We start from the raw sequence: 14,523 nt of genomic DNA, 5'->3' as shown, positions 1-14,523 counted from the left end.
CCCCCTCCCTCTGTCCCTGCAATCTACCACGGGGAATGTGAGGAATGTGCTCTCCTTCCAGTCGCACCTGTAGTATGGCAGCATTTTATAAGCAAGGGAGAATGGAGGAATGTTTCTCCTCTGCATCTCCACCCTAAGCTGAAGTGCTGTATGTCCTCCTCACCATAAATGCATTCAGGGGAAGACAAAATGGAAGATGGTTGGGTCCTTTTGCTGTGTTATCAAAGAGGGAAATGGAATGATATATTATTGACCAGCACTCAGGGGTCTATGTTCCCTTAATATTTCAAACTTTTCTGTCAAGAGATTTATCTGTGTATGTCAGGCATTGCATTTTTCCAGAAAAAAAACATACTCTGGCAAGATTTTCACATGTGGATTCAGAAAATAAAACATGATAGTCGGGTGTTGGTCTCATTAACAGTGTGTGTCATACTGTTTAAAAGTGGGAAACCACAAAGCAAACACTAATGAAGAAATTCAAGGAAATAACTTAAACAAGGAAATAGCTCTTGCAATGATGACCAGTCCTCTTTTCTCTTTAGTCATTGTTACTTGGTACTCTCCAGTGGTGAAATTATTAGTTTTTCCCTTTCTAGGTCGCTTTTTCCCACAACCAGTTGGGGAACTAAAATGTTCACGTGGCAGAATGTCTGTCAAGATTCCCCAAGTTCAAATGTGCAATGTCCCCTAAACACTTGTGGTATAACGTACAAACGTACACTCCTCTGTGTGGAAAACACAGACTGTATTGCAACTCTCCCACAGACGGTTACCATGCAACAACCAACAGGCCTCCTCATGCTGAGACCTGTGCTATACATTGGATTGACCGCAAATATTTTGGGAGCTTAACTCAGTCTGCCTGGAGTGCTGTGTGGGGTGTCTGAGCGACTTAGTGTCTATTAGGGGGGAGACATAAGTGCAGAAGCATTTTTCTTTTTCTCTCCTTATTAGTGGTGCCCTTTACATGAAACCCTCTGACATTTTAAGACATCTAGTCCAACTCTGAAAAAGCCTATACCTGCACTATGGGACTGGGTGTGGTGACAAGTGAGATTAGTTTTAAAGTTGTACAGAAACCAGTATTAGTTTTTGCTGAAGACAATGCTGGCAATGCCCACAGTCATCACCTTGTGGGAACACTTCATTTTATTTATTGGAGGTGGCACCATGTTTATCCAATGGGATGAGGCCACTAGAGTACATAGAACTAAAGATGTTGTAGGTTGTAAGCACAACTTCACTTTAGGATTTGCCATTCTAATTTCAAGCGATCAGCTTTACCTAATCAAATCTTTTTTTCCCAGAGTATCATTCAAGAGTGACTTGTCGACAAAGCTTTTTAACTGAACTTTCTTGCACAAGTCAGGTTTATACCAGCAGTTGCTTGGAGTTGCTGACTGAGTTGTTTCAGACAGCACAGGGCTGGTGGCCCCCGGGTGTAAAGGGCCTTTAAGAAACAGAAAAGGAAAGCAGACCTGTAATATTCATGAAAGAATGGTGTCAAAAAAGTCCAAGGTGGGATTTTATAAAGAATACTTTTGCATCTCTTGTAAAAGTTTCGGTACCCCCCACTGATAAAAAATGTACTTTCCCCTCTCACGATTTTGTCATCCATTTTAATAATGCGGGGGAAAGGTACTGTAAAAGTTTCTCAGAGAACAAAAAACACTGTGGTCTCAATGTAAGGGTAATTAGCATTTAATCTACATACTGCACTACATGTTGCACCTTCAACATGTACCAGCATGTATCCCTAATGACGGATCACAGGCACAAAACTTCCTATGCAAAGTTGAGACATTATGACAAAGTGCTTCGAAATTAGTAATCAACAAGGTGCCAACTAGAGAGTATAATTGGGATTTCCCATTGGAATTGGGAACATCATTCGATGCATGGCAAGCTGATTGACATATCGCCCGCTGGTGTCAAAGAGACTTAAAACAGTCACGCCTACTCACCAGTAGATGGCGACAAAATCTCAAGGATGCCGTACCTTCGAACTTAGTGAAAGTTTACGCCTGTCGACTGTTTTAACTACAGGAGACACTAAAACGTCGTCCTTAAGATGTTGCATGTGTATGCAGCCCTGAAATCACCACTTAGTCACAATTTTTGTATTATTATTATTTGAGGTGTGTGTCAATATAAAAACGAAGCAATGTGGTACAGTGATGTTTGTAGTAACGTTTTCAAAATCTGCGGAGAGGGCGAAAAGGTCACTCACACACTCACAACAGCAGACATTTCTTCCAGCCCAGCAATGTAATGACCTCGTAAGAATTGGTGAGGTTATGTTGTATCCTCACAAGTCCGGGCCGTGGGCGTGACTGCTAATTAAGAACGATTAAAAAATAATGAATCAATCTGCCGACCTCGACGCTGCCAGAGCGAGGAGGCTACAGCCGGAGCTGGAGCTGTCCGCCTCCCGCGGTGCTGAAAGATTTCAGTGAAGCCAAGCGTGGATCCAGCACTGCACTTAATCATCATATAATGCTCAATCATCCTCGGCCTCAAACGGCGATTAAATAAATACCCAGTGCATCAGCACAAGACTAATTGCCTCTCGTTGTAAACGATTAAAGTGAATTCCTACATCTGCGTTGCCGCTTCGCCACATGGCGTGGGACGTGTTGCCAGATTTGAGCTGAGACTTTGAGACAGTTGAAAAATGGCAGATCAATAACGAGGTCTGTGGGATTTTTGGGAGGGACGGCTCACACAGAAAGGACATTCCGCTTCAGCAACCTTAATCCTCCCGTCTACTTGGCTTGATGAAGGTCAAGGACATAAATTCAGTGTGTGGACACAATACATGAGTTCGCAGTATTACCAGGACCAATTGCACAAATAACAAAAAAGAAACTATGTAAAAAATGTTTTATATATATAATTGTCAGTTGAAATTAATTATGCTGTACATTTACATAGGCCTATTGACAGACTGTTTTTATCGTGCCGTTGATTTCTGCTCAAATTGTTTGCATAGCCAAACCCGTTATGTTGCTGTCCTGTGGGCTACTGTCAAAGGATCAGTTGGATTTCCCACAGTGTCTTGACATCAAATGCCTCTAATTCCCAAGGTAGTTAGCCCTTTTTCAGGAAAGCGTCCCAACTAGCCTACTACCCTACTCTGACTCCCATTTGTTCTGATTAATGGTCCGGGACGCCCCTCTCTAACCGCTAACCACAGTCGAGCATAATGTGATCCTGGGAGGTCGGCGTATCGCCTCCTCCCCCTCCACCAAAATGAAAAGACATTAGGCACTCCGATCCCTTATCACTGCTCCCAGCTCCGGGATAAAGAGAGAGAGAGAGTGTGTCCCGTTCCCGCTGGCAAGTTATAGGCGAATTGGACAGCCCCCAACGCAGTCCTGTCACTGCCCTGAGCATCGCTGCCCCTTCTGCTGGGAGATAGCGTGATGCCCTCGCATGGGAAAAGGAAGGGGAAATCTTCCCATCGTTAATGCCACAAAGCCAGTGAATGCAGGAGGGATGCTTTGGGTTCCCCGGCTCAGTGAAAACCGCTTGGCAATTTACATCCTTGCGACTGATAGCATCTTTCTTATCTGAGGCCAACACATGAGCCCAGATGTGATTGCGAGAGTGTAATAAAAGATCTAACCGTTGTGCAAGATAACATTTTGAGCATCTGCCAGCAATAAAAACAAACTAATCACATCCCTAACGACAACAATAAAACTGCTATTTACAAAATGTTCTACTTAGCTCTTTGATTTATTTCATGAAATATTAAAACCCAAATTAAATGAGTTCACTTCAATATAATCCTTGGATTACATTTACACGCGTCGTTAGGCCTATCTTGCTTTGTCCACGTCTTTGGTCTCCTCTAAATAAGATTTAAGATGCAGAAATTGCTGCAGCGCAATTTACATGCTCTGGGCTGATTGAATGTTGTGCTCAGCGGTGCTGCGGCTCAAATTAAACAGCTTAATTACAGGTTAAATCTGCCAGACTGTATCCTAGATACATATCAGGTAACAGGTAAAGTGCAAAACATTGATTTATTAAGGGCCCCATACTGACTCGCTCCCAGTGCCAAATTATGCGGCATGCCAACGAGACACAGAGGCAAAAAGACCCCGCATCTTAATAGTCTTTTTCTGTTAGCAACAACAGGAAGCGTTTAAACCCTAAGCCGGAATTCAGGAAAAGGTTAACTAGCGAGCGCCGGAGTGCATAGGCTCGCTCTCATTAATGGGCGGTGTGGACGCGCTGCCTGTGCGCTTCTAGTCATTAGGAAACATTCCTTTATTAAATAGGGGGAGGCAGTTGGTTTAAAACCATTTATTTGGGCACAACCACATGTTGTTTCATTTATTCACTGACACGATGAGAAGTTTTTTCATCATGCCCGGTCATATTAAGGCCCGAGATTGGCTAATGGGCTGCAGTAATTCACTATTTCACATACAACATCTAAAATGATTTAAGACGATTGCATAAATATTATTATACATTTATGAAGGTGAAAATATTATAGTTTTTTTAGCAAACGATTTAGACATGACGTCGGGCGTTAAAACTGCAATCAGTTACACAATAATTATGTTTTAAGAATTATCATTATGCAGTAATAGGCCTAAACTGAGGTGCAACGAAGTGTTATTCCTCTTTGTCATTCAGACGGTTCTATAATATACGATTTAATCAAGAAAATGAACAAGTAGGTATAATGTCATTACCAAAACAGTGCCTGTAATTGTGATAGAATTTGATATGGAACACAAATCACTTAGACTTCACAAGCATCCGTAACACAAAAAAAGGCTGTGAAATTAAAGTATAGCCTTATCCACCAAGCGGCTGCAATAATCATACGGATGTGAGAAAATGCAATCTGGTGCCCATTAGCAATCAATCTGTAACTGGATACCCTCATTAATGTTACAAGCCCTCCCTCTTTAGTGTCGCCACTGATTGGGCAAAGCGTTGACACTGACGGTGACTTCACAAAAGCAGAGTGCGAGCCCGAAGATAAAAAACAAGCCATGCGTATCGACGTGACAGTGCACTGCTTCCCCACTTGGCTGAGTCTGTTGCACCTGTTCTGTAGCAAGTGACAACTCCGCGTCTTTGCAGTCTCTGGCAATTGTCTTTGAAGGACCCACAAGGCTAAGAGGATGCCACGAGGTTTTCTTGTGAAAAGGAGTAAACGGGGTTCTCCAGCATCCTACAGAGCGCGCCAAGAGGTCAGCGAGCTTCCCAAAGCGCACCTCCCGGCGCAGATACCAGATGGACCGACAAGCGTCTTAGTTACGCACTCAAGTGCACCGCAAACTGAGGATCTTCGAGAAACATGGACCAGCGTGCCGACTGAAACAGAGCAAGCCCAACTACCCGAAAGCCCAAGAAATGCAGAACTTGTAACGGACCTGTCACCGCAACACAGATGCGATGCAGCGCCCAGAGGGTCGCCCGGTCGGGCTGATGCGGTGTACAGTCCGATTAAACCCGTCAGCACAGAGCTGAAGGAGTCGTTTTTTGACAGATGTCTGAGCTCACCGGCCACAGCGGAGTCGTTCCCTTTGAGCACACCCGTATCCTCCATCGAGCGGCTGCTCATGAACCACGGGGAGATGAAATTCGACACGCCGGTTCAGCTGTACTCGTCATTCCATCAGAGTCTAAAGCGGTCCAGCGCTGACACCGAGCGCAAAGCAAAGCCTCCAGCAAAGAAGCCCAAAGTTATGAGGAAACTCAACTTCGAGGACGAGGTGACTACCTCGCCAGTGCTAGGACTAAAAATTAAGAAAGAGTGTCCTGAAACTAAACCCTCATCGTCCTCCACTGGGAGAAAGAAACCTTTGGGCGAGTTCATCTGTCAACTGTGTAAAGAGGAGTACCAGGACCCGTTCTCGCTCGCACAGCACAAATGTTCAAGGATCGTGCGCATCGAGTACCGCTGTCCCGAGTGCGACAAAGTTTTCAGCTGTCCCGCCAACTTGGCCTCGCATCGTAGGTGGCACAAGCCTCGCACAGTGAACAATGGCGAGTCACAAGGCGGAAAGAAGCCATCTATGGAGGTCCAGGTACTGGAAAAGCTATCCGCGGAGGGAAAAGAAAACGCGAGCAAGCTGCGGGTGAATAATCAGCACCACATCTCGCTGGAAAGCTCTCAGTGCCACAGGGCAGCTGACTATGCGCACGGGCAAGAGATGCGCAGAGCAGCACCGGAGAGTCCACCATCGCTGCAACAGCAGTACATGCCCCCTGAGAAATGCTTCGACCTGCATATAAGAACCAGCGACAACGACAGCTTGTTGCACTGCGCTGATCCATTGGACCCCACTGCTGTTTCGTGTCTGCCGTCTCCGGGTTGCGGTGAGGAGGTGTACGAGTGTTGTTACTGCGGTAAGAAGTTCCGAAGACAAGCATACCTGAGAAAACACCTGGCGGCTCATGAGACAATCAAGCCTTCGCCGTACAGCCAGTTCATGAATGAACAGATCACTTTCCCCTGTCACCTCTGCGGGGCCCACTTCCCCTCTTTAGAGATCCGGGACAAGCACAGACTGTGGCACGTCGTGAGGGAGGACCTATTCCTGAACCCAGTGAAGAGCGCAAGTGCGCTGGTTAGACCGGACCTCACGCACGGCGAACAGCAGATCTTCACGTGTAAACACTGTCCGTCCACGTTTTTCAGCTCCCCGGGACTGACAAGGCATATCAACAAGTCTCACCCCACGGAGAATAGACAGGTCATGCTCTTGCAAATGGCTGTGAGGCCTGGCTGCTAACTAGCAGATGAGGAGCGGGTCACCTCCAAATCTACAAAAGACATCTAATTTGGACGCGGAAAAAAAAATCTTCTTAAGTAAATCATCCAACATTGTGAATTTAACGTTTTCCATGTCAAAGCAACATAATGATAATCGTTTGGAGCTTTGTTTTATCCGACTCTTGTTCATGCCACTATGCTTTTGCACCGGCACCATACACATCTGTCAAGTAATTCTGTCTGGTTTTAGTGTGTGCGTATACAGGACACTTACTGCAACAAGTCATTTTTGTGAGAATATCCTCAAGGGTGCTGGGAAACTAGACCCCAAGAAGTGGGCTAATATAACCAAGCAAGTGTTTACAACCCATTTAAGTTTTAGCATGGGTGTACAATTAAGTTTCAGTTACATGTAACAATTACAAGAATAGACTATTCTCCACTTAAACGTAGTTCCTATGGAAATTCAATTTGTTGTTAAATAGTCTAGCTGTTCTAAATAATCTATCAAGACGTATTTTCATATGCATTATACTTGTGAATGTGCAAAGCGGTGATTGTGATAAAAATGTATCAACATCCATATGATTATTAGCCGAGAATTGCCTACATAAATTATCTTGGCCTATATGTAACAACAAAGTATACTTTCTATATATTTATATTTTCATATGTACGAGAAAGTATTGCATTACCAACTGTTGTGACCAACTGCAACGTAAAGTCAATAAAACGTGGGACGCACAAGAAGGCTTAATCGATCATTCATTTCCATCGACCACCTGGCCTTGAACTTCCCATCTCACCTCAAGAACTCTGTCGCAATGTTTTAAAAAATAATCTGTAAATAAATTACATTTTGTCGTGCACAAGCCTTTATTTATATTTAGCCTAACATGCAATTCTGGTTACTCTAAACACAAAACAGGAAAAACACACAAAAACGACACAGAGTATTGTCTGTGATATGAACACCTTTATTTTCATGTTCAATTGCACATCCGAGTCTCCATCTTTCATAACCATTACTGTATAGATACTACAAGTATGACAATATTACAGATTGGCGTATGTGCGTGTGTGTGTGTGCAGCTTGTGTTGTGAAGCTGTTATGTCAACACATGCAGTTAGTACTGGCGTCATGCAGCCTTTGGTCAGTAGTAACATACATCATAACCTTCAAAGGTATTTCTGTTTTCGCGCTAAGTTTCACCTCAGGCACCAGTCTCAGTCACTCGTGCAAAGGGTAGGTCGCGCTCCAGTACAGAGAGTTCTCGATTGGGCCTCACTGTGAAGTCCTACATTTTCGCATAGTTCGTCGTCTGAAAATACAATACTCTGAATAAATTCCAAGCAAACTGATTGACCTCATGTACGTTTTGACCTATTCAGTGAAAGACAACAAAACAAAAGCGGAGTATGATTTGCATGGAGTTGACCACAAACATGCCAGTTGCTGTTTTAAGAGTAACATAACAGCAACACACCCCTGCCTAAATACGGTCATTAAAACAGTCCCTTTCTTGTCCATCAAAACACCTATAACTTGGCAAAGACATAAGCATCAAAGTAATGCTACGGTCGTAATAAAAAGACAAATGAATGCAGTGTTGGCTGAACGCGGCGTATTTGGCGACAGGGCGTCATCGTTAACAGGTATAAAACAATGGATCCCATACGCTTTCACTGTCCGGCCAATCACATTGAGAAAAAAGGGTTAGGCTACGTCTTTGCTGTGCGCTTTTCCTTACTTAGGCTGACCTGGAAAATCTACATATGTGAGAATCAGAACATTCTAGTTTCGTTCGTGTAAGTTTGGCTTTACATTACACAATGAAGAAACTCTTTGGACAACCCGTCGTTCAGGCATCACTAAATGGTCATTTACATATAAAGACTGTTGGGAAGGTGTGTTGACTTCAAGAGCGCTCCTCATTTTAAAAATGCGTGTTTGCCTTGGCTGGTTATTAACGACACTCATGATGCCGTTAATGCATCCTAAACTAACGGACAGGGAGAGCACAGGGGACGGTAACTTCAGCAACAGATTGCATGGCAACAAGGTCTGACAATCGCCGACTCCGACAGCTTTTATGAAAAAAAAAAAAAAAAAAAAAAAACACTCGGACGATGTTCTGAACGGCTCCAAGTCAGAGTTTTTTTCTCATTTTTGGCTGTTTTAAATATCGTTAACTATATACACAGACCAGATACTGTTCATACACTATACACATACATTAAATATGTATATATTTATATTTATAATATATACACGTGTACTGTTACTGGTGAAAAGTGGTGTTGTGGTTGAAACAGATTATGTAATATTTCAGTAACATTCTAAATCAGGTGAAAACTGACCGAACAATCTTGATCATAAGCATATGTGAACGGTAGTGAAAACAATTCAAATAAAAAATATCAGCTCTACAACTGGTGTGGAAAAAAACAAAACATGAAATAAATGTAACAGGAAGAAGTGCTTTCTTTTTCCATCCACTAACATTACCTCAGGGCATAACACAATTTTCTTCAGCCAAAAATAAAGAAAGGCTCTACTGCCAAACATTGGCCAGCATCTCTGCAAACTGTAAACAAAGCAAGCTTCAATTCTACAGTACAAATATATATATATATATATAAGTATACACATAAGTGGATTTCTAGCCATAGAGGAAACGTGTGTTTCTTAGTATTTTTTTTTTTTCCATTTCTTGTTACCTTTCCTGGCATCATGGCTAATTGTACGGAGTGCTTCACTTCTCTCACTCACAGTAGGAATGACAGCACAGGGTCAAAGGATCGTAGAGCTCCTGGAAACCGTGACTGAGTGATGGAGTGATGAAGACAAAAGTAGACATCTAAATCACCTCGTTTTCTTTTTCTTTTCCACCGCACTTGAAGGTCTATGTGCTGGAGGCCTGGATCGTTATCATTTGTAAGGTGTTTTTTTTTCCTCTTCCATGCAGGACACTGCTTCCAAAAAGTTCAAGAGTAGTTCTTATTAACGTGTGTGTCTGTTTGTTTGTAATTATTATTTTTTGGCATGGGCACAAGCAAAGTCTAAGCACTGTCCTCTCACAATCCCCCTGTATCACAGTCCTCAAGTGCAGCAGTATCCGTGGCATGGGTATGGTTATCTGTGTGTTTGTGTGTGTGTGTGTGAGAGAATCTGGCAGCAGAAAGCCTTCATACATGTCCTAGCAGGTGGCATTGTTGTGGCATGGTGCAGTGGTCCAAGCTCTACGAAGATCACAGGCAAGTAGGTGTTTGTGTTTGGTATTTGGGGGGGTAGGACCAGAAGCCCAATAGGACAAAGAAAAGGAGGAGAAACAAATTGACAACGGTGTCCAGTAGCCAGGCGTCGCCTCCGTGTAGACGGAGACGGATGTGCGAAAGGAGGGGCGTGATGTAACGTGGGCGGCGACGGCCGGACCTAGATGAGCACATGTAGGCGGCGGGGGGAGGTCAAGGTCAGGTCAAGTCTTATTGGCCGAGCCGGAGGAGCGCCGCAGTTTCATGGACATGCGGCTCTTGCTAGCACGAGGGGACATTGGCGAGGCTGAGTCGTTCCCGTCTCCTGCTACCGCCGCCATTGCTGCTGGGCTTTCGGCTGACTGAGTCTCGTGGCATGAGCCTGAGGGAGGAGATGGAGGGGCGGGGTGGGGGAGGGGAGGGGGTGTTGAGAGGATGGGAGAGAAGAACAGTCAGACGCCCCCCCGCACACACACACACACATCATCACAGTCAACATCATCAACATGAGACATGAGGCAACAGGTGAAAGACTGGGGCTGGCTGAGAGGTCACTGACTAGTCAATCAGGGAAGAGTTAAAACAACATCACTGATCGTCTACAGGGGCCCGGAGGGGACACTAGTCAGTCTCTAGGCAGGCAGCCTGCACATGCATTTAGTGCTACGGTGAGCAGGAATTATGTTCGTTCCGAGGCTGTCAGAGTCATGGTTTAGAGAGACAGGATGGGAGTGAGAAGGATGTGACCACTAGTGATCCGTTTCATCCTTGACCGCAGTCGTGGTTCGGTGTGAATTTCACTCAAATGATCTTTAAATCCCCGAAGAGGGACTGCATAGTTATCAACTGAACTTGAATCCTGTTACTACTTTCCAACTTATACCATCGTAAGCCAAATCAGTAAAAAATGTGGACTTTGCCTAAAGAGTAGATTTCCTTAGGGGATGGGTTTGCAGTTTGTAATTACCATTATTCTGGGTGAATTTCACACAGCTAAACAAGACAGAATATAAATAAATAAATAAATAAATAAAAGGAACTTCATCACACAGGATGCTGTCACTAATCAACACTGAGAGACATGACACCTAATCCATCGGAGAGAGATGGAGATCACAGGTCGTGGGGAGACGAGAGGAGTACGTCATTCCAACAGAGGAGGAAGAACAAAACAGAACTAAACTGAAAGATGGACAGAGACAGAGGATGAGGCAGAACAAGAAAGGGAAAGAAAAGCCAGAGAAAGAGCGAGAGAGAGAGAGAGCGAGAGAGAGAGAAAAAGAAAGAGTTAGAGAGGAGGAAAAAGAAAGAAAAGTACTTTGCCGTTGGTTGAGTTTTGAGCATACCATTCACAGCTAGCGTGAAACACCTTCCTTTTCAAGCCTTTGCCCTTTACCTTGATGAGCCCAATGCTTTCTAGGGGAGGGTTGGGGAGGAGGAGAAACACCACAGCATTTCTCTCTTGGGTGGTGGAGGAGGTGACAGACAGGTAGAAGAAGAGAGGAGAGGGACAGGACAAGAGAGGAGTGGACGGTAAAGGAAAGGATGGAGAGAAGAGCAGATGCAAAGAAAGATAGGAATAGAGAGAAGAGAAGAGGACAGAGGAGGAAAGTGAGAGCGAGAGAGGAGAAAACCAGAGGATAACGAAAAGGAGAAAGAGAGAGGGAGAGAGGAAGAGAAGTCAGGAGCAGAGGGGAGGAACAGGAGAGGAGCACCGAGGCAGGAGGAGATGAGGAGGAGGTATGAGGTGAAATAGGGTGGGAGTAAGATGAAGGACGAAAAAAGGTGGGGGAGGGGAGGATGGAGGACAGAAACGGAGTGTGACGGGGGGGGGGGAAACAAGAGCCAGGGAGAATAGGAACGCCAAAACAAGGATGAGAGGAGGGAAGGAAAAACAGGGAGAGATAAAAAAGAGATAAAAAGATAAAGAGGAGTGAGCAGTGAACAAGCCGAGGGACACAACAGCTGGTGCACAGAGAAGAGTTAACACACAAGAGAAAAAACACACACACACACACACAGCACACACGCACACACGCACACACACACACACACACACACACACACAAACAGAGAAACAGAGAAAGACACACATACAAACACACAGCAACAGTATGACCTTACTTACCAGTGTCTAGCCTGTCTGCTAATCAGCAGAGAGAAACAAAGTTCCCTCGTGATAAGTGCTTTAATGTTAAACCCCAAAGCTGACCTGCGTCTGCTGGCCCCAGTGCTAACAGAAGCAAGTGTGCCGGTGCTGTACAGCGGTCATTATCTCCACACACTCACCCACACCTGTCAGGCTCTGGTTTACGCACAGGTTAACGCTAAATAGGGCGAGTCTGGATTTGAGGGATCTGGGCGACTTTCCTTCAAACCGGCAGACGGATAGATGTTCATCATGACACAGCACACACATGTACACACATGATGTGGAAGAGGAAGCAGTACTACCATAGATCATGCCGGAAGGGGGGGGGATATTGAGCGATGAAGCGAACATGACGAGCAGAGTAACGAGGTGGATGTGTGTGTGTGTGTGTGTGTGCACACAGCATTCAATTGTACTGAGGTTAGTTGAGATGTGTGTGAGTGTTAGCCAGACCGCATGCAGTAGAGATGAGTTAATGATGGATGCAGACTTCTCCAGAAGAAGAGGTGAAGACAAGAGAAAGGCTGAATGTCGTGTGGGAGAGGGGGGGAACAGAGAGAGTAAAGAAAAGGTAGTAGAGAGAGAGAGAGAAGGAGAGTCTAAGAGAGAAAGAGAGAGATAAGGGATACCTCGTAATCTTGTTACAAGCAAAAGAGAGGAGACAGTCTACGAGGGGCAGCCTCAGTTCTTAGGGGCGTTCCCAGGGTTATCTTACCTTTACATATACACAAGTGATAGATTAGGATCTAAAGGGGGGAAACAGAAGATAAAGAAAAACACAAACAAACAAACAAAAACAAAACAAACAAAAATCAAATCGAATCAAATGGGAAACACAAACCAAAAGCAACAAGAAAAAAAAAGAAAAAAATGGATCACTTGGTGTGTTAGAAGGAGCAGAAAAAGTCCAACAAAAGAGAAGAACTCAATTTATAAAAGGCCATTTGACACTGAAAAACAGCCTCGCATGGACAGGCAGTCATTGCAGTGACTGGTGTTTTTCAATCCCAAATCAAATTATTTATTTTTTTCCCCCAACTGATGGAAACAATAGAAAACGAGATAATCGCACACACACACACACTCTCACTCACTCACTGAGATTCAGTTTTACAGAACAAACGTGTATGTAATATTTTACAAATAAATAATTAATTTTGTCACATCTCTCAAAGCTTAATTTTAACCACTTCAAAGAGAAATGCATTTTAAGTCAGGACATGTTAATGTTGCTGTATTAAGTAATAGGGACCGTTTTGGCATGACAGTCAATTCCTTCCCTGTGTGTGTGTGTGTGTGCGTGCATGTATGCACATGTGTTTGTGATTACAAAAAAGATGAGGTTTATAGAAAACCAGAGGGTCTCATTAAGAGATACCTGGATGTTTTGTGTGTGTATGTGTGTGAGAGAAAGAGAGAGAGAGATAGAGAGAAAGAGAGAGAAAGAGTGAGAGAGAGATAGAGAGAAAGATAAGAGAGAGATAGAGAGAAAGAGTGAGAGAGAGATAGAGAGAACGAGAAGAGAGAGAGAGAGAGAGAGAGAGAGAGAGAGAGAGAGAGAGCAACGGAGAAACCGAGTGTGTGTGTAGCTAGCAGACCAGTGAAAACCAGAGCACTTCACACCTTTCCACCCAGCGTAGGTGAGAATTCTGCCTCGGTCTCTACAGATGGGCAGACAGGGAGTAGGCATTAGTGTGTGTGGGTGAGAACGAGAGAAGACAGAGTGAGAACAAGAATGAAAGAAAGAAAGCGAAGGAGAATGAGAGACTCGAGAATGTGTGTGTTTGTGTGAGTGTGTGAGTGTGTGAGTGTGTGTGTGTGTTGTGTGAGTGTGTGTGTGTGAGTGTGTCCGCCTGCAGAAGAGACAGGGAGAGATTGTGTTAACATATGCGGTGCGGCAGTAATGTTGGTGATGGGAATGACACATCCAGTGGGGTCGCGAGAGGGTGGTGTGTAGTGATGACCCCTTGAGGGGTGGGGTGCTCCCAGTGATGACCATGAGGAAGCCTTCAGACACCACCTCCACTTCCGAGTTCGTGTCACAATGCACCCCAAACGTGTCACAATGCACCCCAAACGTGTCACAATGCACCCCAAACGCGTCACATGTGCAGAGGTCGCCCACCCTCCCCCAGGGTTGAGTGACAGGTGGCAAGGATTGCTGATTGGCTGAAGGTGATGGAAGGGGACGGGAGGGGTGACAGACTAACTTACCTGCTTCGGAGGGGAGATGGTGGTAAGGAGCGGGGCAAAAGACACGTGCTGCATAGTCCTCAAAGGTGGTCGGCTCCAGGTGATGCTGGACAATGGTTTCCAGGTAACGGGCTCTTTCCTCGTAGCTAGGGCAACGGGTTAAGGTAAACTT

The 14,523-nt window shown here is 44.6% G+C and overlaps 2 protein-coding genes across 5 annotated transcripts in view; one reads left to right on the top strand and one right to left on the bottom strand.

The window, feature by feature from the left end:
* Positions 1-5,153: 5,153 nt before the first annotated feature.
* On the top strand, positions 5,154-6,770 carry insm2 (insulinoma-associated 2; the record flags this gene model as incomplete). Its single annotated transcript, XM_080850020.1, has 1 exon — positions 5,154-6,770. The coding sequence occupies one exon, from the start codon at positions 5,154-5,156 to the stop codon at positions 6,768-6,770; it is 1,617 nt and encodes a 538-aa protein (XP_080706146.1).
* A 2,855-nt stretch (positions 6,771-9,625) lies between these two features.
* ralgapa1 (Ral GTPase activating protein catalytic subunit alpha 1) overlaps positions 9,626-14,523 on the bottom strand; it is a 74,974-nt gene continuing 70,076 nt past the window's right edge. For 3 of the 4 annotated variants that reach the window (XM_080850568.1, XM_080850570.1, XM_080850569.1), the window contains 3 exons: positions 14,373-14,497; positions 12,874-12,904; positions 10,251-10,388 (listed from right to left, as the gene is read on the bottom strand). In XM_080850568.1, coding sequence (XP_080706694.1) covers positions 12,876-12,904; positions 14,373-14,497 — 154 coding nt within the window. In that variant the 3' untranslated portion in view covers positions 10,251-10,388; positions 12,874-12,875. Of the gene's footprint in view, positions 10,389-12,873; positions 12,905-14,372; positions 14,498-14,523 lie in introns of all 4 variants that reach the window. The other variant, XM_080850571.1, reaches the window with a different exon arrangement.

Source organism: Sprattus sprattus (assembly GCF_963457725.1).
Source record: "Sprattus sprattus genome assembly, chromosome: 13".
NCBI lineage: Eukaryota > Metazoa > Chordata > Actinopteri > Clupeiformes > Clupeidae > Sprattus > Sprattus sprattus.
Note: the sequence above shows the minus strand (reverse complement) of the source record. Positions and strands in the feature narration are given on the sequence as shown.